At 44.2% G+C, this 27,558-nt stretch overlaps 1 protein-coding gene across 2 annotated transcripts; it reads left to right on the forward strand.

The window, feature by feature from the left end:
• The first annotated feature begins 3,506 nt into the window (after positions 1–3,506).
• Positions 3,507–27,558, forward strand: LOC132396094 (uncharacterized). Of its 2 annotated transcripts, XM_059973502.1 has the most exons (3): positions 5,067–7,087; positions 10,541–10,749; positions 26,414–27,558. In XM_059973502.1, exons 1-3 carry the CDS (start codon positions 6,831–6,833, stop codon positions 26,557–26,559), a joined length of 612 nt encoding a protein of 203 aa, XP_059829485.1. In that variant the 5' UTR covers positions 5,067–6,830; the 3' UTR covers positions 26,560–27,558. The 2 variants fall into 2 exon arrangements, 1 of the variants encoding a protein (XP_059829485.1); XR_009512865.1 differs by lacking the exons at positions 5,067–7,087; positions 26,414–27,558 and adding an exon at positions 3,507–3,606 and having other exon boundaries at positions 10,541–13,746.

A 27,558-nucleotide genomic window follows, 5' to 3' on the forward strand; every position in this document is an offset into this window, starting at 1 on the left:
CACTTTGCTTCTAAAGCACTTAACACCCTCTCAGATTAAACATTTTCTATGGATTACAACCACAACAGTTTCCTGAGGGAAGCAGTTCCACAGGATTTTATGTAAAAATCTGTTTCTTATCCCTGGATGACTGAACTTTGATTCGATGACATATCCCATTGCAAGCAACTTTACACCCATTACATCTGTACAATGTTTGGTGACACGGTAGCCTGGCATTTAATGCACTGCTTTACAATACCAGAGATCACCGATCAGGGTTCAATTCCAGCCACTGTCTATGAGTTCTCCCCTGACTATGTGGGTTTCCTCTAGGTGCTCCAATTTCCTCCCACATTCCAAAAGTATATGGTTAGGGTTAGTAAATGTGGCATGCTGTGATGACACCACACCCCCGCCCTTCCTCGGACTGTGTTGATCATTGATACAATTGGCACATTTTGCTGTATGTTTCGATGCACAAATATCAAATAAAACTAACCAGTATCTTTATCTGTACCTCACATGCACATGACAATAGGCTTGATGTAAACTATGAGGCTTTCCCCTGATGCTGCAGAACAACTCTTCTCGCTTGAATTGTCCTCACTCAGATCACTTGTCAATCTCCAGGAATCTGAGCTGAATGATCTGCAAAAAAAACACCCTAATGCGGCCCTCTGCTGATACAGGCTTGACGAAACTGGTCAGCTTGCTTGGAAAGACAACCTGCTGTGGGATCTGAGCCAACGAAAAAGCAATATTAAAGCAAGTAACATCATGCAAAGAAGTCCAAATGCAGTTTGGTATCTTTAGTCTACATTTAAGCCATTTCTCACCTCTTAAAGTTCAAAATAAATGTCTTATCCAAATGTGTAGAGCATATGCAACCTTGAGATTTACCTTCTTGCAGCCAACCACAGGAAAATCAGAATCAGATTTAATATCAGCGGTATATGTCATGAAATTTGTTGTTATGCAGCAGTAGTACATTGTAATACATAACAAAAGCTGTAAGTTACTGTATATATACAGAAGAAGCTATTCCTGAATTGTTGAGTGTGTGCCTTCAGGCTCCTGTACCTCCTCCCTGCTGGTAGCAATGAGAAGAGGGCATGACCTGGGTGATGAGGGTTCTTAATGATGGATGCTGCCTTTTTCAAGCATTGCCCCTTGAAGATGTCCTGGATGTTGTGGAGGCTAGTGCTCATGATGGAGCTGACTAAGTTCACAACTTTCGGCAGCCTATTTCAACCCCGTGCGGTCGCCCTCTCTCCCCCCACCCCACACCAGACAGCGATGCAGCCAGTTGGAACGCTCCCCACAGTCCACCTGTACAAATCTGCAGGTCTTCCATGACAAACCAAATCCCCTCAAGCTCCGAAAGAACTCCTCATGAAAACAAAGAAATACCATAGAACCCATGACAAGCCACACATAGGAAGGACAAATAAACATCTGCTGTGCAAATAATAACGACAAAGCGAACGAATAAAACACGGGAAATGATCAGCAGAGTTGCCGGAAGTGAGGCCACAGGCTGCAGACTCGGTTCAGTGTGAGGAGAATGAGGTGATGCAGGGCAACTACTGCTCCCGAACACGGTGGGACAGGACCCCAGAGCCCTGCACCTCCTGCCCAATGGTTGCCGTTTTTAGCACATACCCAACTGAAACAAAATTATGCTTTGGTGAAGCAAAAGGAAATCTGCAGATGCTGGAAATTCAAACCACACACACAAAATGCTGGTGGAACGCAGCAGGCCAGGCAGCATCTATAGGGAGAAGTGCTGTCGACGTCTCGGGCCGAGACCCCTCGTCAGGACTTGGTAAGGCAGATTATAGAGACTTTCTGCGGCAAACCCTTGTTTTAAAAACATAAGAACTAGGAGCAGGAGTCGGCCATCTGGCCTGTCAAGCCTGCTCCACCATTCAATAAGATCATGGCTGATCTGTCCACGGACTCATCGCCACCTACCTGCCTTTTCCCCATAACCCTTAATTCCCCTACTATGCAAAAACCTATCCAACATTGTCTTAAATGTACTTCCAGATGGAGCCTCCACTGCTTCATTGGGCAGAGAATTCCACAGATTCACTGTGCTCTGGGAAAAGCAGTTTCTCCTCATCTCCATCCCAAATCGACTCCCCCGAATCTTGAGGCTATATCCCCTGGTTCTAGTCTCACCTAACGGTGGAAACAACTTTCCTACTTCTATCTTATCTATCCCTTTCATAGTTTTAAATGTTTCTATAGATTCTTTTCTAGAAGTCTGCACAGATTCAATATGTCAGCTAAAACTTTGACAAACTTCTCTCGATGCACAGTGAAGAGAATCCTGACTAGTTACATTACAGCCTCTCTGGAAACACCAATGACCAAGTACAGAATTGCTTACAAAATGTGTCGGACACAGCTCGGTGCATCACAAAACAAGTTCTCCCTACCATGAGCATACCCGCAAGGTGCACTGCCACAAGAAAGCAGCATCCATCATCAAGGACCCCCACCATCCAGGCCAGGCTCTCTTCTTACAACTGTCATCAGGTAGGTGGTACAAGAGCCTTAGGTCCAACATCTCCAGGTTTAGGGACAATTATTTCTCTTCAGCCACCCTGAACCAGCGTGGATAACTTCACTCACCCCAACACTGAACTGATTTCACAACCTGTGGACTCATTCTCAAGGACTCTACAACTCACGTTCTCAATATTATTGATTGATTGATTGATTGATTGATTGATTGATTGATTGGTTGATTGATTTTTGTATTTGCACAGTTTGTTTTCCTTTGCACATTGGTTGTTTATCAGCCTTTGTACGTAGGGGATAACTTCACTCACCTCAACACAGAACTGATCTATGAACACACCCTATAGACTCACTTCCAAGGACTCTACAACTCATTCTCAATATTATTTACTGTCTTTACTTATTTATTGATTTAATCTAATTGTTTGTTTTATTTTTGAATTTGCACAGTTTGTCTTCTTTGGCACGTTGGTCGTTTGCCAGCTTTGTGTGCGGTTTTTCACTGATTCTATTGTATTTCTTTATTCTGCTCTGAGTGCCAGCAAAAAAATTAATCTCAGAGTAGAATATACATACTTTGATAATAAATTTACTTTGAACTTGGAAATCTGTAAATGTTATCTTGCTGTTGACTACAGGTGGGCTGCAAGCTCAATGATAGAATATAGCCAGCAGAGTCTATAAAAAGCCCTGGCTCTAACAGTGGGAGGAACTGGTTTTGCACACCACAATGCGGAACTGATAAGAAAGAAATAGTTACAACTTTCTGAAGGTCCACAGATAATCCAGGAACAGCTCTGTGTCTACGTCTATTTGTTGCAACTCTGCATTACCGAAGTACAGTGCATAAACCAAGAACAAAAACCTATGGAACACTTTGTATGTTAAACGTTTCTGCAAAATGGCATCTCAATGAATTATTAATTAGATTGCACTTCTCAGTGGGAGACCAACAGAGCACCATGGCAACCGGCGTGTATGCAGGGCAGTCGCAAGGGAAATCCAAGTGGGAAGAAGCTCCTGAGAATTTGGTTGTCTTCAATAGGAATCAGGCTCAACGTGCAGATATTGAACCCTGATTTTATACCTGGCGCCGTAAGAGTTAAACCTTGTGCTATCGCGCTATTGACATTGCTTGTTTTACTGTCCCGGGACTTTCTAGCTGTTACTATCTCTATCCTTGTTATACGTTGACAGGAACTTTTGCAGAGTGTGTGTGTTTCTCACTGTATTTGAATGGTTCAATTTAATACTGGAGAATGTGTACAGTATACACCCTGAAATTCTTACTCTCCACAGACATTCACGAAACAAGAAACCCCTTAGAATGAACGATGGAAACATCAGAACCCTGAAGCCCCCCTCCTGTAGTGTAAGCAGCAGCAGAAGTATCACCCCTTGCCATCACCCCCCCCACTTGTGCCAGCAGAATCACCCCAGTCTATAACCCGTCACCCCCTCACATCGTATTCTTCTTTCCTCTTTTCCTCCAAGATGACCACAACTTTGTCGTGGTCTGGGTCAGTGACCCAGAGAGCTATGCTGGCTGGACTGAGGGCTTTATGCTTCGGCTGTTGGTAGGGTCGCCCATGCCGAACAGGTCAAAGGGTAGAGGCCAGGCTAAGAGTGATCCACCGGTCCTCTGGGTTTGGGGGTTCAGCTCAGGGCTAACAACCCTGACCGGTAAAACAAAAATATTATTACGGAAACAGCAATGAAGAATCATTCCACATCCAAGTGCGACAGTATTCCTGAGTCTCCACCCAGGACTTGAATGGCTGACAGCAGTGAAAACCCAGAGGGCTCTTCTGCAAGATGTCTGGACTTCAGAGCAAAGGCTCACGAGTTCAAATCGAACCAACTCCCTTGGATGCTTTCCATCTGTAAAAACTAGAAAGCCTGGCACGATGGCGTCCCGATGACTCCACTCAGAGTTAAGGGCTTTCCTCTTCTTCTTCTCTTCTGGCACGATGAAGGAAGCCCTGAACACCGCCAAGCAGAGATGGAAGATCTTCATTTCTGCCCTAAAGGGCAGCAGGCCTTACAGGCAGTATGTTTCCTCTTTTGCTGCCATCTAAAATTTGCCCAAACCTTCATCCACCGGCTCTTTGTGACAGCACTTTCCCTTGATCTAATACTATCTTAACATCTTACTCGCCTCAGTCGGTGCATTTTTCCTGTTGGGTTTTTGTATCTTCGGGGAGTTATTTTCGTTGTGTATTAATTCTTTAAATGTTTGTCTTTTGTTTACTTCCATATCTCTGTAATTCCATCACATATCTCATATCTTTATAGTTTTATCGTAGTTCCTGTGTACTTGTGCCATGAGACAGAGAGGGTAGGAACAGGAAGTTATGGCAGATGAAGAGTTGGTGCAGGGGGCAGGGGTTCAGATTTCTGGATCATTGGGACCCCTTCTGGGGAAGGTCTGACCTGTACAAAAAGGACGGGCTGCACCTGAACTGGAAAGGGACCAATATCCTGGCGGGTAGGTTTGCTGGAGCTGTTGGGGAGGGTTTAAACTAGTTTGGCAGGGGGGTGGGAAGCAGAATGTGAGTGCAGAGATTAGGGTAGAAGGACAGGGGCATGATGCTATGTTTTCTGAGTTGGTGAGGAAGGACAGGCAGGGGTCAAAACATAAATGTAGCCAGTTAGAGGATGTGTCTATTTCAATGCTAGGAGTATTAGGAATAAAAGGGATGAACTTACAGCATGGATCAGTATGTGGAACTACGATGTTGTGGCCATTACTGAAACTTGGTTGGAGGAAGGGCAGGATTGGATGATGCAGGTCCCAGGGTTCAGGTGTTTTAAAAGGAATAGGATGGGAGGTAGAAAAGGGGAGGGGTAGTGGCATTGCTGGTCAGGGATATTATCACGGCTATAGAAAGGGAGGACACTGCAGAGGGACTGTCCACTGAGTCAGTCTGGGTGGAAGTCAGAAATAGGAAGGGATCAATCACTGTGCTGGGAGTAGTCTATAGGCCCCCAAATAGCCCTCGAGACACCGGGGAGCAGATAAGCAGGCAGATTTTAGAATGGTGCAGGAAATACAGGGTTGTAGTTATGGATGATTTCAACTTCCCTCATATTGACTGGCACCTCCTGAGTGCAAAGGGGATAGATGGGACTGAATTTGTCAGGTGTGTTCAAGAAGGATTCCTGACACAGTATGTGGACTGGCTGACGAGAGGAGAGGCTATACTGGATCTAGTTCTGGGTAATGAACCTGGTCAGGTGACAGACCTCTTGGTGGGGGAGCATTTTGGTGAGAGTGACCACAACTGTCTTAGCTTCAGCATAGCTATGGAAAGGGATAAAATCAGACAAAATGGGAAAGTGCTTAACTGGGGAAGGGCTAACTATGAAGGGATGAGGCAGGAACCAGCAAGAGTAAACTGGAAACAGATGTTCAAGGGTGAAAGCACAGAAGTAATGTGGAGGAAGTTTGGAGACCACTTGAGCTGGGTTCAGGATAGTTTTGTCCCACTGAGACAAGGAAAAAATGGTAGGAAAAGGGAACCGTGGCTGACGAAACATGTGAGGCAACTCATCAAGAGGAAGAAGGAAGCATATGTTAGATATAAGAAGTAGGAAGCAGGAGGGGCTCATGAGAAATATAGGATAGCCAGGAAGGAGCTTAAGAAGGGACTTAGGAGAGCTCGAAGGCGGCATGAGAAGGCCTTGGCATGTAGGACTAAGGAGAACCCCAAGGCGTTCTATGCTTATGTGAAGAATAGAGGATGACAAGAATGAAGTTGAGGCCACTAAAGGATAAAGAAGGCAACATGTGTCTGGAGGTAGTGAGGTTGGGGAAGTCCTAAATGAATACTTTGCTTCAGTATTCACAAGTGGAAAGGACCTTGATCAGGATGAAGTCAAAATAGAACAATCCTGTGTGCTGGACAATGTGGAGATTAAGGAAGAAGTGTTGGATCTTCTTGAAAACATCAAGATTGATAAGTCCCCAGGGCTGGATATGATATACCCCAGGTTGCTGTGGGAAGTGAGAGAAGAGAACGCTGGAGCAGTAGCTATGACCTTTGAATCCTCTTTGGCTGCAGGGGAGGTGCCGGAGGATTGGAGAATGGCAAATGTAGTTCCCTTGCTTAAGAAAGGTAATAGGGAGAATCCTGGGAACAATAGACTGGTGAGTCTTACATTGGTGGTCTGCAAACTATTGTAAAGGATTCTTAAGGATAGGATCTACAAGCATTTGGAGAAGTACAGTCTATTCAAGGATAGTCAACATGGCTTTGTGAAGGGAAGGTCATGCCTCACGAGCCTAATTGAGTTTTTTGAAGAGGTTGCCGTTGCCGATGGCTGTTGGCGGGGGTGTCTTAATACGCTCGGCAGTGGATGGTGCTCGGAGAAGCTGTGCCAGAGGGGATGGTCGGAGGCTCGGAGGTTCGACAGACTCAGAGTCCGCTGTGGTCAGGTCGCTTTCACTGTGTGCTGTGTCTGCGAGGCTGGTTTCGACGGAGCTTTCAGAGTGTGCTGTGTCTGCGAGGCTGAGTCAGGCGGCGCCATGGAAATCCATATCGGGGGTACTCCCTTATGCTGCTGGCGTGGGATGGTGAGTCTGACGGGACCCTGGGGACTTGTGGAAACTGTGTGGTGATTTCTTTTGAACTTACAGTCCTTTAACATCTTTGGACTATTTTTACTGTGCCCATGGTCTGTTTTTTTTTATCAATTATGCTATTGTTTGCACTGTTGTAACTATATGTTGTAATTATGTGGTTTTGTGCAGATTTAGTTTTTGGTCTTGTTTGTCTGGTGGGTTTGGAGATCCTTTCCGGGGAGCGTACTAAGACGGTAGCGCGATATCGATACACAGCAACCTCTCCGGACTCTGGATTGGGGATTGCCAAACGTTACGTGGATTTTCTGCTGTAGTCTGTTTTGTCATGTGCTTTTGTGATATCATTCTGGAGGAACGTTGTCTCATTTTTTAACTGCATTGCATTTGTGGTTTCTAAATGACAATAAACTGAATCTGAAGGTAACAAAAGAAATTGATGAGGGTAGGGCGGTAGATGTGGTCTACATGGATTTTAGCAAGACATTTGACAAGGTCTCCCACGAGAGACTCATCCAGAAAGTCATGAGGCATGTGATCAGTGGAACCTTGGCTGTTTGGATAAAAAATTGGCTTAAAGGAAGAAAGCAGAGGGTAGTTGTGGAAGGAAAGTATTCTGCCTGGTTGTCGGTGACTAGTGGAGTGCTGCAGGGATCTGTCCTGGGACCCCTGCGCTTTGTGATTTTTATAAATGACCTGGATGAGTAAGTTTGCGGATGACACGAAGATTGGAGGAGTTGTGGATGGAGCTGCAGGTTGTCGAAGGTTACGAGAGGATATAGATAGGATGCAAAGTTGGGCAGAAAAGTAGCAGATGGAGTTCAATCCAGATAAGTGTGAGGTGATGTATTTTGAAAGGACAAACCAGAAGGCTGAGTACAGGGTTAATGGCTGGTTACTTAAGAGTGTGGATGAACAGAGGGACCTTGGGGTTCAAATCCATACATCCCTCAAGGTCGCTGTGCAGGTTGATAGGGTAGTTAAGAAGGCCTATGGGATGTTAGGCTTCATTAATAGGGGGATTCAATTCAAGGGTAGAGAGGTCATGTTGCAACTCTACAAATCTCTGGTGAGACCGCACTTAAAGTATTGTGTTCATTTCTGGTCACCTCATTATAGGAAGGATGTGGAAGCTATGGAGAGGGTGCAGAGGAGTTTTACCAGGATGTTGCCTGGTTTGGAGTACAAGTCATATGAAGCAAGGTTAGCAGAGCTGGGACTTTTCTCTTTGGAGTGTAGAAGAATGAGAGGAGACGATAGAGGTCTACAAGATTATGAGAGGCAATAGATAGGGTGGATAGTCAGTACCTGTTTCCCAGGGCACCAATAGCAAACAACAGAGGGCATATGTACAAAATTAAGGGAGGGAAGTTTCGGGGAGACATCGGGGTAAGTTTTTTGCACAGAGGGTTGTGAGTACTTGGAATGACTTGCCAGGGATGGTGGTGGAGGCTAAAACATTAGGGGTATTTAAGAGCCTCTTGGACAGGCACATGGATGAAAGAAAAGTAGAGGGTTATGGGGTAGTGTGGGTTTAGTACTTCATTTTTAAGGAATATATGGGTCAGCACCACATGGAGGGCCGAAGGGCCTGTAATGTGCCGTGGTATTCTAGTGTCTAGTATCTTTCTCACAGGTCTGTAGAGATTTGGCATGTCATCAAAAACCTTTGCAAACTTCTATGGATGTGTGGTGGAAAGTGTATTGACTGACCTGGTATGGGAACGCCAATGCCTTTGAGTGGAAAGTCCTACAAAAGGTGGTGGATTTGGTCCAGTGCATCACGGGTAAAACCTTCCCAACCATTGAGCACATCTACATGAAACATTGCTGTAGTAAAACAGCATCCATCGTCAAAGATCCTCACCACCCAGGTTATGCTCTTTTCTCACTGCTGCCATCAGATAGAAGATACAAGAGCCTCAGGACTCGCACCACCAGGTTCAAGAACAGTTACTTCAACTGTCAGGCTCTTGAACAAAAGGGGATGACTACACTCATTCTATTTCTGGGGTTCACACAGCCAATGGTCTCACTTTGACTCTTTATCTTGTTATTTATTGCTATTTATTTATATCTACGTTTGCACAGTTTGTTGTTCATTGATGCTGTTCACAGTTACTGTTGTATAAATTTGCTAAATATGCCCACAGGAAAGAGAATCTCAGGGCTGTATGTGGTGACATGTATGTACTCTGATAATAAATTTTACTTACTTACAATGGTCGGGGCAGATGCTTTAGGGGCGTTTAACAGCCACGGATGATAGTAAAATGGGGGGGGGGGCTACGTAGGAGGGAAGTGTTAGACTGACATTAGAGTAGGTCAGAAGGTCAGCCCGCCACCATGGTCTGTACTGTGCTGGACATTCGACCTTCCAGCCATCACTTGGTTAGAAAAATGCAGGCTTGCTGGTAATCTCATCAACGGAGAATGTTCATGCGCCATTAGATCAGCTCAAGCTGGTCTCTGGGGTGGGCACCAGTTTTTAACAAATCCCCAGTTATTTCAGCCTCCTTTTCCATGTGGTCTTTCATCGGGGGTCTCCAGAGAAAGTCAAGTTGGATCAAAACCAAGAAGGTCGATCGAGCTCTTGGAAATACCTTCCTTGGAGTTCAATGGGTCCAAGAGAATATTTTTAACAGAGGTGTGGCTCGCCTTATCATGAGCCGGGCGTGAGTGGTTATTGCGAGGGGAGTGAAATGCAGAGCTGGGGTTACAACTGGATGAGGCGTGCTGTTATGAAATCATGGAACAGGCAGGACAGGTTGAGCCAGCTTTGCATGTCTGGCTTTTTTCTAAAATACGAGTTTCCAGCACATTTAAATTAGAAGCTACCAATCTTAACAGTGAGGAGTACAGACCAGAGAACATAGAACACAACACAGTACAGGACCTTCAGCCTACGATGCTCTGCCAACCCATTAACCTACTCTGAGATCAATCAAACCCTTCCCTCCCACATAGTCCATTTTTCTGTCATCTACATGCCGATCTAAGAGTTCTTTAACTACCCTCAATGTTTCTGCCTCTTCCATCATCCCTGGCAGGACTTTACACATACCCACCACTCTCTGTGGGAAAAGCTTAAACTCTGAAATCCCCCTCTCTACTTTCCTCCTATCGCCTTAAAATTATGCTTCCTCCTACTAGCCACTGTTGCCCCGGGGCAAAGTCTCCGAACGTCCTCTCTACGCCCGCCACAAGTGTTGCCGAGATTTCCAGCACCTGCAGAATCACTTGTGTCGATGATTTCATTCCTTTTTGGTGTGTCGTCACTTTGCTCAGTGATCACATGTGGGCTAATTATCCCAGAACTATTCATCCCCGCATACTCGCTGGGTGATCCATGATACTGACAACAATGTGCTTGGACGCAGTGGCTTCTGTGTGGCCAATCACTGGTGAAATTGTCTTTATTTTTAAGCATTTTTTTTATGATCACAGGATGCTGCTGGACATTAAGAACGTAAAGTCCTACAGTTCTAACCCATCGGCGAATCGCTTGTTGGCGGGGAAACTGGAGGAGCCGGACTTGAAGTGGACCTTGTTGCTGGAGAGGCGTCGGAGTCAGTGCACGGAGGCGGTGTGCAGTCTAACAGCGAGCGATTCTCTCAGTCGCCATTCTTGTGATCACAGGACCCTTTTGGACGCTGGTAATGTGAAATGCTGCAAGCCCGATTCGTGGGCTTACTGGCGAACGGTGTGGGAGGACAGCGGGGGAGCTGCGTGGCCTCGGTCGTAGCACGAACCAGGTCCCGGAGCCGCAGTGTCGCCTGTTTATAGCCACCCAGGGGAGACACACTGGAGTCAGTGCCGGGGTGGTGTGGCACAGCACTGAGGCTGGCAATGTTGGTTCTGTCCTTCAGTATTTGCTCGGCCAAAGACAAGATGTTTTGTGTTCGACTGCAGACTGCTGCAACATTCATGGAATCAGGGACTTGCAGTATTTTCTGTGTGACTGGATTTTACTGCTGTCTACTATGTGCTACGTGTGCCTTGTATAACTGTTAGCACTGTGTTTTGCACTCGGAGTAACACTTGGATTAGCTCAAGGGTGTTCATGTCTGGTTGAATGGCAATTAAACCTGAACTTCAGTTCCACTTTAAGATGGCGTGACCAAAGGAGTGCCGCAGCTTACAGGTATTTCGAAAGGCTAGAGATTTGACTAATACATTACTTATAAGAACTTTTCTGAAGCGAATTGTGGTGAGCTATGGCCACAGACGGTGAGGAGGCGGGCGGAGGTGAAGCTGGTGTGGGGGATGAGCCATTCGGGGGACACTGTGGGGCGCAACGTGTTTGAGCCGGGGCCACAGGCAGAGTTGGTACCGCTGTCGGAGGTGGCGTGAGCAATTAGGAGAGGGAGTCGATGCGGAAGAGTTTCGACGGCCGTCCCCCTAACCCGGGTCCAAGCGCCGAGATGATTTGGTGAGATCGAGATCGGCTCTGGGCTGGACGACCCTAACACATTGTGGTGCCGGAGTCTGGATCCTGGAGTGACGCACCACCTGGTCCCTGGACGATTTAAACACGGCACAGATAGACTGGAAGGTGAAGCATTGGGAACGGGTCGGGTGATTTCGCTCACTTTGCCATGAGTGTTCATTCCTTTCTCCACAGTTCCGAGGCTGTGAACTGATCCAGCTGCTGTGAGTTTTTTGTCCCGCTTAACTGGGACCAAGGCCGGGGCCTACTCCAGCTGTTCCGGGAACGGATCTGGGTGAAGAGTCTGGTTTGGAATGCAAACCAGTCTGGCTTGCGTCTATTTTTTGCAAGATTTGTGGGGCTTTTTCTCTCTTTCTCTGTGCAGTGTTCTTTTGGTCTTTTTTAAAAATTGGATTACTTGGGGTTCTTGCTTTGTGGCTGCCTACAAGCAGACAAATCTCGAGGTGTATAATTTTTGTATTCTCTGATAATAAATGTGCTTTGAACCTTTGAGTTGGAAGGTGAACAATGTCAGTTGTCTTTTAGCTCAAACTCCCTGACAAAATGGCCTGCAGAGACACCTGGTGGCGGGGGTAGGCATTGCAAACACAGGAGGCATCAGGGTGCCCGCCCTCCCGATTGATGTTTGTGACCTGAAACATCACCATTTCCTTCTCCACCGGCAGATGCTGCCAGACCCTTTGAATTCTTCCAGCAGATTGAGTTTTTTTTACTCCTAGTTCCAGTGCACCCTGGAGAACCTGCAAAGGTCATAGACACCAGAGATTGATCAGATACTGGAAATACTGATCAACACGTACAAAATGCTGGAGGATCTCAGCAGGTCAGCAGCACCGCTGGAGGGGAATAAACAGTCGATGTTTCTGGCCGAGACCCTTCATCAGGGCTAGGTTCGGGAACAGTTCCATCAAGCTCCTGTACCATCTCAGATAACTTCCCTCACCACAACTCCGAACTGATTCCACAACCTATAGATTCACTTTCATGTTCTCAGTGTTATTTATTTATCCTTTTCTTATTTTCACAACTGCCTTCTTTTGCACATTGGTTGTTTGTCGATCTTTGTTTATGCATAGTTTTTCATAAAATACTAGTTTTCCTTTTTCCCCATGAACGTCTGCGGGAAACTGTCTGGATCACTGCCGGGTATGGGAACTGTACCTCCCTCAATCGCAGGGCTCTGCAGAGAGTGGTGCGGACAGCCCAGCACATCTGTAGATGTGAACTTCCCACTATTCAGGATACTTACAGCAACAGGTGTGTAAAAAGGGCCCGAAGGATCATTGAAGACCTGAGTCACCCCAACCACAATCTGTTCCAGCTGCTACCATCCGGGAAACGGTACCACAGCATAAAAACCAGGACCAACAGGCTCCAGGACAGCTTCTTCCACCAGGCCATCAGACTGATTAATTCATGCTGATACAATTGTGTTTCCAAGTTATATTGGCTGTCCTGTTGTATATCTTACTGTACATACTATTTATTACAAAGTACTATAATCTGCACATTGCACATTCAGACGGAGATGTAACATAAAGATTTTTACTCCTCGTGTATGTGAAGGATGTAAGAAATAAAGTCAATTCAATTCAATTCAGATCTCAAGGTAGCACTTGGTAACACATATCGTCACCAAACGCTACCTTGGTAATCAATTTACTTTGAACTTTCAACTGGTGTCCATGGTAGGTGGTGAGGCTTTGCCTCTACTATTTGTGCCATTGTCTCGTCCTGGTCTTCTAGCAAATTTGTGAAATAGGTTTGATATTGGCAATGCTGAAGGATATGGACTGTCTTGCGATTAGAGAACTCTGTATGCGTGTGGGGGAGAAGGAGGAACGGGGCTTGATTTGCTGTTGCTGTTTTGTTTCTCGTGGACTGTGTCACTCTGCCGAGCATTGTGGGTGTGCTAAGTTGGCATTGGAACGTGTGGCGACACTTGTGGGCTGCTCCCAGCTCGCCATTGGGTGTGCTGGTTGTTAACGCAAACAACACATTTCACTGTATGCTTTTAATGTATGCATGACAGATAATCTTGAAGACCAAAGTGTATTGCAAAGTGTATACAGAGGGCATTTTCAGAGTCCCAGCATCTTTAGAAAGGAACAATTTGATTCATACTAGGAAAAATGGTTTAACTACATAACACCTCATAGGCCTGATTTTATTCTCACAAGTCAATGAATATGTTGTAAAAAAAAAGATCACTCCCTACTTTGTACAAAGTTTTCTTATTTTGCTTGTTCTTTCTCTCCTCTTGTTTCTATGTGGATACCTCAGATAATTATTATGTGGAGACTGTGATATATATGATTATATGATATATATGTACAGTATCTGAAATACATCGTATGGAAATGTTTGAGGATAAACTTCACTAAAAATAAATTACATAAAAAAGGTATAAATTTATAAAATTTATATTTATATTTATACCTTTTATATTTATAAAAGGTATAAAAGCCAGGTATCCCAGGCCTCTAAAGTGCAGACCAGACTACAATATTCCAGTGTCTTTAACTACAGTGCTGATGGACTGAATGTTTGATTATTTGGCAGCCTTGTTTCAGAAGGGAAAGAGAAATTATTACACTAATTATTGGTCAATTTCACGCTGGTAAAATCGGAAGAAAATTAAGAGGAGCAGCACAGGTCAGCAACTATGGAGAGGCACAGTGTGAAGAAGTAAAGGCTGGTTTTATTTGTCGCGTGTACATCGAAACGTACAGTGAGATGCATCATTTGCAGCGACAGTCAGCACAGTCTGAGGGTGTGCTGGGGGCAGCCTGCAAGTGGCGTCATGCTACTGGCACCAAAACAGCATCCCCATAACTTGCTAACCCTAACCCCTGTGTCTTTGGAGTGTGGGGGGGAAGCTCGAGGGCCCGGAGGAAAGGGACGGGAAATGAACCCCGATCGCTAATCATTGGCGCTGTAAAATGTTGCTCTAACAGCTCTGCTGTTCCAACCACCCCACTTGCCAAATTGCACTTTGGTGTCAGGACATCATTCACTGTCATCCGAACCCCAAAGAGACGTACAACTGAAACCTAAGCTAGTAATCACCAATTCCTAATGGGGAGGTTAACTTCTCAAGTCAATGCTGGAACCTCCTCACTGATACTACCACAAACATCAATGGTCTTCAGCAGAATAAAAAACCGCCTTGATATAATAAATACAAAAATTTTAATTTCAATAATTAAAGCATCTCTAATTGCAGCAAAATTAAAAATAACAATATTGCATTGTCTGGAGATCCTTTAAAGGTTTCTTTTTTTACATTTAGAGACACAGCACAGAATAGGTCCTTCCGGTCCAACAAGTCACACTGCTAAAAACCCACTGTTTTTTAAATTTTAATTGCCGGTTACGCTGCTGGCATTTAGAGCAGCAATAAAGGTCCTCCATCTCACTCTGTTCTTCGCCACAAAGAAGGAACCGTCATTGCTGTTTCCGTAACAATTTCTTTATGGCCGGTCAGGGTTATTAGCTTTGAGCTAACCCCCCGAACTTGGAGGACTAGTAGGCCACTCTTACTCTTGCCTCTATCCATGTTTGGGATGGGTGACCATACCAAGAGCCAAAGCCGACTCTAGCCGACACAGCTCTCCGGGTCATTGAGGCACGCAAGCCTCCAAAACCCATGACAAGGTTGTGGTCCTCTTGGAGGAGCTCACCTATTTAACCCCAGCCTAATGACAGGATGATTCACAATGACCAATTAACCCACCAACTGCCACGTCTTTGGCTGTTGGAGGAAACCCACAGGGTCACTGGGAGAACATACAAATTCACAAATTCCTTACAGACGCCATCAGAATGAATGTGTAAACTCTGATGCCCCAACTTTTACTCTGATCACAATTATACAGCAAATTCAAAACTCCAGGCATAATGGCGCGATAAATTGAGTGCTTTTAGAACATTTTAATTGTATACCATTGTCAACGTCGCTGCAAGATTTTGCTGTTTTATAGACAATAGGTGCAGAAGTAGACCATTCGGCCCTTCGAGCCTGCACCGCCATTCTGAGATCATGGCTGATCATCTACTATCAATAATTTTAATTTTAGTTTTAATTAAGAACTGTGCACATGGATTAGTGGGGGGAAGATCAAGGTCTGAAATTCCTACTTTGCAACAGTATTGACACTTCATGAGCACCTTGGGGCATCTTTGGTTTGTTTCTATTCCTCCAAGATTCAAGATTCAAGTTTATTTGTCACGTGTATATGGAAGCATACAGTGAAATGTATCATTTGGGCATTTGCTCCACAATAGAGATGTGTGCTGAACCATAAGCTCAGGAATCCCATCCCAAAACTTCTCCAGCCCTCATCTCTTCTCCTTTAAAACCCTCCATAAAATTGACCTCATGACTTTATATGCAGCCTTGTCTAAACCAAGTCAAGTCATTATCCATGTACTCACACGTCACCTTGGGATTCATTTTCTTTCAGGCATACACAGTAACAAAAAGAAATACAATACAATTTACAAAAACATTCTTTCTCTGTTCCTCTCTGACTCTCCTTTTCACACAAGTAATGCTCAAAAATACTGTTCATTTTTAAAGTTCCCAGTCATTGCAATGAGTTGAACAAACGGACAGCGACCTCCAGAGGGCGCTCTGCAACCTTTTATTCTACATCTGACAGTTTCCAAGTCGTGTGACGGGTTTCAAACTCTGGGCTTCTCCCGTCACTCGGCTGACCTCAGTCAAACCAGACAAAGGGGCACTTAAATTACCTCCAAGCACACGGTGAAAGAGCAGCATTAACAATCAGAAGGGATTTAAAAGAAGATTTACATTTGGAGACCAAAGACCATCAAGCTGCTCTGCCGTTTGATTATGGGTGATTTATTTTCTCTCTCAATCCTATCCTTCTGCCTTCTCCCGTAACCTTTGATGCCCTGACTAATCAAGACCATGAGAATTAGGCCAATCGGCCCGTCGAGTCTGCTCCGCCATTTGACCATGGCTGACATATCTTCCCTCTCAAGCCCATTCTTCTGCCTTTTCCCCGTAACCTTTGACGCCCTTACTAATCAAGAGCCTATCAACCTCTGGTTTAAATACCCAATGACCTGGCCTCCACAGCCACTTGTGGCAATAAATTCCAGAGATCCACCACTCTCTGGCTAAAGAAATAATCTCCTCATCTCTATTCTGAAGGGACACCCTTCTATTCTGAGGCTGCACCCTCTGCTTGTAGATTCTCCACTATTGAAAACACCCTCTCTTCATGAAGCTGCCCCTAAAGTGTCTGTTATGAGGAGGATATAATAGGCTTCCTATACAATGGAGTGACTGAGTGTGGAAGTCTGCAGTCTCACAAGATGTGTCAAGGTGAGCTGTGCTCCAACGTTTACACCTGCAGAGCCAAGATCCTAATGAAAAATATTTCTTTTATGCAGAGGTTTGAATTCTTTCAATGAAAGGCAACTCATTAAGATGTACAGAGATATTTTGGGAACCATTTAAGGAACTATGGTTCACAGACTAAAATTCAAAGTAACGTCATTGTCGAGGTTTATATATGTCAACATACACTACCCTGAAATTCATTTTCTTGCAGGCATTCACAGTAGAACAAAGAATTACATCAGTCAGATAAAATAAATAAATAAATTGAGGATACGAGTGGTAAATCCTTTGAAAGCGAGTCCATAGGGTATGGAGTTAGTTCAGTGTTGAGGTGGTGAAGTTACCCACTCTGGTTCAGGAGCCTGCTGGTTTAAGGGTAATAACTGTTCCTGAACCTGGTGGTGTGGGACCTGAGGCTCCTGTACCTCCTTCCTGAGAAGCAGTGGGGAAACGTTCAGGCACGCGTTAAATGAGTGCTGTTGGCGCAGCTAGTAGAGCTACTGCTATGATGCTCCAGAGATCCGGGTTCTATCCTGACCTCGGGTGCTCTCCGTGTGGGATTTGCACGTTCTTTCTGCATCTGCGTGTGTATGATAGAGTTCTCCAGTTTCCCCCCACATCCAAAAGCAGTTGACTGGTCACTGCTTCCTGTCCATTGGCGAATTGTAGAATCTGGGATGAATCAATGAGAGATGGCGTTAACAGACAGACAGACATACTTTATTGATCCTGAGGGAAATTGGGTTTCGTTACAGCCGCACCAACCAAGAATAGTGAAGAAATATAGCAATATAAAACCATAAATAATTAAATAATAATAAGTAAATTAGTCCAGGACCAGCCTATTGGCTCAGAGTGTCTGACACTCCGAGAGAGGAGTTGTAAAGTTTGATGGCCACAGGCAGGAATGACTTCCTATGACACTCAGTGTTACATCTCGGTGGAATGAGTCTCTGGCTGAATGTACTCCTGTGCCTAAGCAGTACATTATGGAGTGGATGGGAGACATTGTCCAAGATGGCATGCAACTTGGACAGCATCCTCTTTTCAGACACCACCGTCAGAGAGTCCAGTTCCACCCCCACAACATCACTGGTCTTACGAATGAGTTTGTTGATCCTGTTTGTGTCTGCTACCCTCAGCCTGCTGCCCCAGCACACAACAGCAAACATGATAGCACTGGCCACCACAGCCTCGTAGAACACCCTCAGCATTGTTTAGCAGATGTTAAAGGACCTCAGTCTCCTCAGGAAATAGAGACGGCTCTGACCCTTCCTGTCGACAGCTCAGTGTTCTTTGAGGAATGTAGGAATAGGGTGAAATGGGTGCTTGATGGTTGGTGTAGTCTTCATGGGCTGCAGAGCCTGGCTCCGTACTCTATGACTCCATCATTCCATGGATCTGCACAGCAGGAAGTACGGGATTTTATGCATCATCTAGGTACTGCCCGCTGAGGTGTCAAGGTAGTGTTATGGTTAATGCAATTTACAGCACCAGCGGTCACTGATTGGGGTTCGATTCCTGCCACCACCTGTAAAGAGCCTCCACAGTCTTCCTATGACCATCCAAGTTCTTCAGGTTCCTCCCAAATAACAAGGATGTACGGGTTAGGGGGAGTAAGTTGTGGGCACCGGTAGCATAGTGACACTTTTGGGATGCCCCCAGTGCACCCTTGGACTATGTTGGCCTTGACACAAAGTGGCATGTTTCACCATATATTTAGATGCTTAGATATACATGTGACAAATAAAGCAAATCTTTTTAACTCAGCTAAACCATCGCTGTTTTGTTATCTGGATCAATGCTATTTGCCGTATACACTTGCATGTATTAGGAATTTGCTGTGGTGCTTTCACGTGACTTGCAACAAAAAACAACAGTATTCAGTGATTATAACGAATAATGGATCAGAATCAGACTTTAATCGCCAAGTACCTGTGCACATACAAGGAATTTACTTCCGGCAGATGTTGTCTCTCTGCTCATAACAATAATAATGATAAATATAAATGAAAATATAGATTATACATACAAGTAGTGCAATCCAAGTAATAGTTAGCCGACAGTTAACCGGCAGTCAGAGGTTGAAGGACAGACGTGGAATAAAATGTGCATAAAAACTTGAATACCAGTAAGTGTTTACAATATAAACAACATTGTAAAGAGTAGTTTAAAGTGCTTACAGTGTCATGCCATGGCTGAGGTAACAGAATGAAGGGCTGGGGATATGTTGGTTTTAAGGATTAGTGAGTGGGGAAAATTACTTCCTTTTCCTTGGGGACCTATATTTTGCAGAATCCTAATGAAAATTGTTTCTCTGTCAGGGACTTCCTGATGTCCCATGCAGCTAATGGCTGCTTCATATACCCAGCAGAAGAGGACCAAGGACATCTGCTGGTAGCCCCCTTGTTCCTCCTGCTCCTTTGGCTCCCAGTCTCGGCCTGTGGACCTCAGATTCCAGGACTCCTCGCTTCTCTTCCTCCATCTCAGACCGCTATCTCCTGTTGGCTCGTTTGAACAGTTTGAAGGACAAGACCAAGGCGAAGCCACCCACTCACCCTGGACGTTCTCTTCGCCATCCGGTCGAAGATATGAACACCTGAAAACATATACCACCAGGCTCAGGAACAGCTTCTACCCCAGCAACACACACTAGATGCTAGAGGAACTCAACAGGCCAGGCAGTGCCAATGGGAAAGAGCAAGCGGGTCAAAAGCTTTAAGTTCCTCGGGGTGAATATCACAAATGACATGACTTGGACTAACCAAGCAGAGTCCCCTGCCAAGAAGGCCCACCAGCGCCTTTACTTCCCGAGAAAGCTGAAGAAATTTGGCCTGTCCCCTAAAACCCTCACTAATTTTTATAGGTGCTCCGTAGAAAGCATTCTTCTAGGGTGCATCACAAACTGGTATGGAAGTTGTCCTGTCCAAGACCAGAAGAAGCTGCAGAAGATCGTGAATGTAGCCCAGCACATCACACAAACCAATCTTCCATCCTTGGACTCACTTTACACCGCACGCTGTCGGAGCAGTGCTGCCAGGATAATCAAGGACATGACCCACCCAGCCAACACACTTTTTGTCCCACTTCCCTCTGGGAGAAGTTTCAGGAGCATGAAGACTCGTACGGCCAGATTTGGGAACAGCTTCTTCCCAACTGTGATAAGACTGCTGAACAGATCCTGACCCGGATCTGGGCCGTACCTTCCAAATATCCAGACCTGACTTGCACCAACTTACTTTCCCTTTTCTATTTTCTAATTATGATTTATAATTTAAATTTTTATTATATTTACTTCGATTTGTACTTCAGGGAGCGCGAAGCACAGAATCAAACATCGCTGTGATGATTTACGCTCTAGTATCAATTGTTCGGTGACGATAAAGTAAAGTCAACATTTTGAGCTCAGACTTTTCATCAGGACACTTGGCCAAAACATTGACTTTTTCCCATTGATGCTGTCTGGCCTAATGAGTCCCTCCAGCATTTTGTGGATATTGCTTGGATTTCCAGCACCTGCAGATTTTTTTCCTCTAACTACTTTTCCCTGTTGTCCATCAGAGATAGAACCCTCCCAACCATTGAGCACATCTAAATGATCTGCTTTCATAGGAAAGTAGCATCCATCATCAGGGACCCCTGCCAGCCAGGCCACGCTCCCTTCTCGCTGCTGCCGTCAGGCATAAGGTACAAGTGCCTCAGGACTCACACCACCAGGTGCAGGAACAGTTATTACCCCTCAACCATCAGGCTCTTGAACCAAAGGGGCTAACTTCACTCAACTTCTCTTGCCCCATCACTGAAATGTTCCCACAACCTATGGACTTGCCTTCAAGCACTCTTCATCCAATATTCTCGATATTTATTGCTTATTTATTTATATATTATTTCTTCTTTTGCATTTGCATATCTTGTTGTCTTCTACACTCCGGTTGAATGCCTTAGTTGGGTGGTCTTTCACTGATTCTGTTATAGTTCAGTTCAGTTCAGTTTATTGTCATTTAGAAACCACAAATGCAATGCAGTTAAAAAATGAGACAACATTCCTCCAGAATGATATCACAAAAGTACACGACAAAATAGAGTACACCAGAAAATCCGCATAATGTTTGGTAATCCCCAAATCCAGAGTCCGGAGAGGCTGCTGCGTATTAATATCGCGCTACCATCTTAGTGCGTTCCCCGGAAAGGAGCTCTGAAACCACCAGACAAAACAAGGCTACCTAGACACAACAAGTCAGGAAACCAACTCTACCACCCAACACACCAAAAACTAAAGCTACAAGACCTATATAGCTATTATAATATAGATTTGCTGAGATTGCTCACAAGAAAATGAATCTCAGGGCTATATATGGTGACCTATATGTACTATGATAGCATTTACTTTGAACTTTATTACCAGACTCTTGAACTGACCTCTTGCACGACAGATGGACACGTCCTCACCACCTACCTCACTATGACCTTACATTTCATTGTTCACCTGGACTGCACTTTTCTGGCAGCCTATACATGTTATTCTGTATTGCGGTTGTTTTACCCCATTCTAGCTCAATGCTCTGTGTAATGATTTGATCTGTATAAAAATATGCAAGATATTTCCATTGAATCTGGATATAGTGATGTCACTAATAAAACACACCAACCTGTCATGGACTGATGCTGAACTTCGACCTTCAGGAGACTGGTGGAGTTTATTACATCCCTCGTGCTGGCAGGTCTGCTGTTGTGATAGTTGCTTGGATTGAAGTGTGCGGGCTGGTGCGAGGGAACACAGGGGCACTGGGCTAGCCCTTGTTCTCCAGGACCCATCCCTCCGTACTACCAAAGTACCATATTCCACCTTGAGGTGCATTTCTTCACAGGCATTGACAAGAAAAGTAAACAAATACAATAGAATTTATAAAATCCTAGACATAAGCAAAGACTGACGAACAACCAACGTGCAAGAAAAAAGACAAAAGTGTGCAAATAAGTAGAAGTGCTGAGAAAATGGATTGTGGAAGAGTCGTTGAACGTGAGCCTGTAGGTTGCAGAGTCAGTTTGGAGTTGTGGTCAGCGGTTCAGGAGCCTGATGGTCGTAGAGTAGGGTAGGGTTGATGGCTCTGAGCCGTGCCAGCGGCTGAAAATGTCCAGTGGCGCTGTCTTCCATCCAACATGTGCTTCCTGGAAATGGCTTTCACTGTGGTCAAGTTCTTCTTGTGATGCGCAACTTCCTCTGCATTGAGTGGGTGGAAAGCTTTCCTGTTCGTGAAAAGATCCAATCGCTGCACTTGGCTGGTACACTCATGGGAAGCGACAATGCCAGCGGAGATGAAACTCGGTGAAATCATTTCTGGTCCTTACAGCGCCCGGTTGACCACTCTGATGTAGCACAGAGTAATGACTTAGAAAACAGAGCAGAGATCTGTTGCTGCCACTTGGAAAGACCCTGTGGTGAGGAAATTGAGAGTCACCATGACCCTGAAATTGACAAAGGGAGAAGACTATGGCTGAAGATTCTTTCCTCAAAGTGTTACAAACCAAGCAGAAGGTATAGGAGCCCATGGACCCAGACCACCAGGTTCAGGAACAGTTATTACCCTCCAACCATTAGGCTTCTGAACCAGACTGAATAACTTCACTCACTTCAACACTGAATCGATTCAGACTCACTTTCAAGAACTCTATAGTTCATGTCCCTGGTATTTTTTTAAAATTTATCATTTGCATAATTTGTTTCCTTTTGCACATTGGATGTTGGTCAGTTCTTGTTCTTTCTCACTTTTTCATAAATTCTATTGTATTTCTTTATTTTCTTTGATAATAAATTTACTTTGGACTTTAAACTTTTTGAACCTCACTGATGGAATTCTTGGGAAAACCTGAAATAATGAGCATATTATTCATCGATAGGACGTACTATCTTAGAAGAATATATGGGAATAGACTCCACCTTTTGGCCTGCTTCTCCGATCCCCAGGGCCCCCGAGGAGAGCAGCATTGCTGTCATCCCAGCTCAGGTAATGAAGTGCTGCTGGAAGTGTCGCTCACAAGGAACTAATGGAACGAGCGCCTCAGCAGTGAAATAATGGAAACAAGCACACTCTGTTCGACGTGTTTGTGAAGCTTCCAGTGACTTCTGGAGGTTCCTTATCAGGAAGGCTGGTAATAGCCGAGTATCCTTTTAAACAGAGAATAAAGCAGGGTTGCTCTGTGATTACTGTGGTGGTATCCAAATCCAGATCCGGATCCAGATTCAGATTCAGATCTGGATCCAGATCCAGATTCAGGTTCAGATTCAGATTTAGATCCAGATTCAGATTCAGGTTCAGATTCAGATTCAGATTCAGGTTCAGATTCAGATCCAGATTCAGATTCAGATTCCGGTTCGGATTCAGATTCAGATTCAGATCCAGATCCGGATCCGGATCCAGATTTGGATTCAGGTTCAGATCCAGATTCAGGTTCGGATTCAGATTCAGGTTCAGATCCAGATTCAGATTCAGGTTCGGATTCAGATTCAGGTTTGGATCCAGATCCAGATTCAGGCTCAGATCCATTTCCAGATCCAGATTCAGGTTCGGATTCAGATTCAGATTCAGTTCCAGATCCAGATTCAGGTTCAGATTCAGATTCAGGTTCGGATTCAGATTCAGATCCAGATTCAGGTTCGGATTCAGATTCAGATTCGGGTTCAGATCCAGTTCCAGATCCAGATTCAGATTTAGATTTAGATTCGGATTTGGATCCAGATTCAGATTAAAATTTACGTTTAGATTCAGATTCAGATTCAGGTTCAGATTTAGATTTAGATCCAGATAGAGATCAAGATTCAATCCAGATTTTAGCTTCAGATACAGATTCATTTATTTAACACATGCAACACTTACCCAACAGGCTGGTATATGTCTAGGGGAAAAGGAGATCCAGCCACTCACCACCCCCACCTCCCGTACACGCAGGTGCTGTGGGAATCAAGTTTATGCCTCGTGCACGCACACAGTATCAAATTCACAACAGATACCGTTACGGAATACACTTTAAAGATTTTACTAAAACTAAAAGAGTACTAGGCAATACAATATACATGAAAGAAAAGAAAAAGTAAAAGGCGCCAACTTATCAAAGTTCAGTCAGTTTAGTGCACATCGTTGGAGCTTAACCATTGAACCATTCGACCTCTCATCACTTTCCTCCAACCTCGACGTCCTCGCACCTGGGACCACCCCCGGTGGTCGACCGAGCAGTGCAGCACACGTCCACCTTCCTCGGCGTCTCCTTCCCAACTCCCCCGAAAACCTGCGAAACCCCCCAAGCTCCCAGCCCCACAAGACAAAATAACATTCCCCATTGGTTAACAAATGAATACAATCCCCATATCAGCAAGTCTAAAGCTAAACAACTGCGAGAGAAACACTTATTAGACAAAGAAGCATTCCTACTCTTAACAAACCAAAGAAACCATTTTGAGTCACATACACAGGACATTGTACACACATGTACATGATAAACTGTTTCATTTGCATTAACAACCAACACGACCTCAGGTTACCACATATTCTGGCACCAACATAATACGTCCAGCATATTCATAGAACACACAAATGGCAAAAACAACAACAACAACAGAACACCAGCAACAAGACAACAATAGCAAAACACACCCCTTGCTTCACCCCCACCCACACACACAGTCCTCTAACCCCTTTGTCTCCAGGCCTCCAGCCTCCTGGGTACTCAGACTTAATGGATGTTGGATCTTTGACTTCCCCAGTGGATTTGCAGAGCTCTTTGATCCTGGCCAAACTATGTCTGATGGGAAGAATAACTCTAGAAGAGAGTTCTAGAGTGAAGAGAGCAAAGAAATGCCCTATCCAGTTACTCACAGTGCAACTTCGTTCGGAAATGAGCTGCTCCAGGCAAGGTCAAAATTGGACAATGTATTTCCTGAAACCAATATCTCGGCTTATGTAAGAGCAAGGATGACAAGCCCAGACTTTATAAGGAATCGGTCAGTTGAGCAGTTTTAGGACCCTGTCTAAGAAAGGATGTTCTGGCATTGGAAAGGGTCCACGGGAGGCTCACGAGAACGATCCTGGGATTGTAAGGGTTAACGTATGAGGAGCGTTTGATGGCTCTGGGCCTGTACTCGCTAGAGTTTTGATGAATGAGGGGGGACCTCCTTGAAACCTATCGAATACTGTGAGGTCTAGATAGAATGAATGTGGAGAGGATGTTTCCAATAGTGGGGGAGTGTAGCACCAGAGGGGACAGCCTCAGAAGTAATAGAACGGAGATGAGGAGGGCTTTCTTTAGCCAGGGGGTGCTGAATCTATGGAATTCATTGCCATTGATGGCTGTGGAGGCCAAGTCACTGAGTATACTTAAAGTGGAGATTCATAAGACCTTGATTAATAAGGGCATAAAAGGTTACAAGAAGAAGGGGGGAGAATGGGGTTGGGGGGGGAATAAATCAGCAGTGATGGAATGTCAGAGTAGACTTGTTGAGCTGAATGGACTAGTTCTGCTCCTATGCCTTATGCTTTTATTTATCAACGTGTTACATGAGTGGCAAAACATTGGAGGCCTTTTTCAGAGCCCGTAACCCAGACCAAGTATTAACTATACAATTCTTCCTTGTAGACTTTTATTTTAAATTTGCAATAACACCAAGTACTGTCTGTTCTAAATCATTTTGACCCTTTTTGGCTTTGCACTTTAGGATATGTTCATTTTACTTAAGAATCTGTTGGCTCTTAAAAGGGTCTAGGGTAAACTTTGAGGCCGCACTTGGAATACCGTGCACAGTTTTGGTCATTCTGTTATAGGAAAAAATTGGTTTGACTGGAAAGAGTGTAGATTTACAAGGAAGTTGCCAGGACCAGAGGGCCTGAGTAATAGAAAGATGTTGGCTAGGCTAGATCTATATTTCAAAGAACAAAGAAGAACGAGGCAGCAACTTACAGACGTGTTTAAAATTACGAGGGACGTAGGTAAGATGAATGGTAACTGCGGAAGGTGAGTCCAAAACTAGGGGCAAAGATTTAAGATTATGTTTTGTTTTGTAACTTCAAATCATTAAACTAATTCAAGGGAAGAGACGGGAGTCTAGGAATATGGTTCTATCTTCAAGATTAAGCAAGGTGTGGTAGGTAGATAACAAGGCATAGTAGCATGATGACATATACAATTCACGTATTTTTACATATAACCATAATTAATTATTTAAATGAACAAAAATGCTTACTCAACCATGACAAATTATTGATTATTCAAATATTATTGAAATATTAACTGCACAACAGATTAGAGGAGAAAGAGGCCCCGAGGGGTAACTTTTTCATACAGAAGATGGTGAGTATATAGAATGAGCTGTCAGAGACAGTGGTTGAGGCAGGTGCAACAGCACCATTTAAGAAACTCTGTAATAGGTACATAGAGGGGAGGAGCCTGGGGGGGGATATGGGTTGTCTGCAGGAAATTGAGACTATTTATTCTTATTTATTTACAGATACAGTACGGTTACAGGCGCTTCCGGCCCAGCAGACTAATGCCCATGTGGTCATGTCACGATGTGCGCTGGCAATATTCGTATCCAAGTGCAGAGGAAAGACAGACTCCGGTGTAGGCTTGGTGACAGGAATTTATTCAAAATAATTCCAAAACAACAGCGGTGGCTCAGCTGAGCAGATCCACAAGAAGTGACTTTCTCAAAATTAGGACCCTGTGATTAGTGCTCATTGGGTATCCGCTTACATTATACAAGTGACATGGAATCCCCGAGACTATCAAAATAAACTTATAAAGCTTAAACAGAAAAAAAACAAGGAAACTACATTACAAAGAGCAAGTCACTCAAAAAAAACCCCACAAGGAACTCTAAATGATTAGCGACTTCTATTCTTTTTCAATATTTTTATTAATTTCTACATAGAAGAATTCAGAGGTCAAGAAAATACATATTATAAAACAAAAGAAAGATATTTTAATACCAATTATATTTGAATCACATCGACGAACACCTTACCCTATGTTCATGCAGATTAGATTAATCCATATGTTGAGATATGAATAATATTTTATATATATAGAAAAATAAATCTTTATCCACTACCAAAGCCAAAGCTGTTTGGTAAAGGAAAAGGGGAAAAACCTTATCAGATAGTGAAATATGCTATTAACCAGCATCTGTACTTTAATGGGAAATCAAAGGTTTTGAAAATAATTCATAAACAGTCCCCACAAATTTTGAAAATCTTGGTTAGATTTAGAAATTGAACAATGAACCTTTTCTAAATTTAAGCATGCCATAACACCCCGTAAGCACTGAGCGTGATTAGGCGGAGACGACTTTTATTAAACAGCAATTAACCAATTCAGCTGCTCTAAAAACCTCAGAGCTCTCTGGCGCCACACACAGGCCTGAAGCGCTCATTACAGGCCATTAACCTACTAACATGTACACTTTTGTAATGGGGAAGGAAATCAGAGCACCCTAATGAAACATATGCAGTCACAGGGAGAATGTACAAACTCCTTATGGACAGAAGCAGAAATGAACCCGGGTCTCTGGCACTGTAACACTTCCATGCTGTCCTAAACAGCTAGGTGGACAAAAAGAGTAGATTGGACTTACTGCACTGAAGGACTCAAGCA

This window comes from Hypanus sabinus, chromosome 6 (genome assembly GCF_030144855.1).
Source record: "Hypanus sabinus isolate sHypSab1 chromosome 6, sHypSab1.hap1, whole genome shotgun sequence".
NCBI lineage: Eukaryota > Metazoa > Chordata > Chondrichthyes > Myliobatiformes > Dasyatidae > Hypanus > Hypanus sabinus.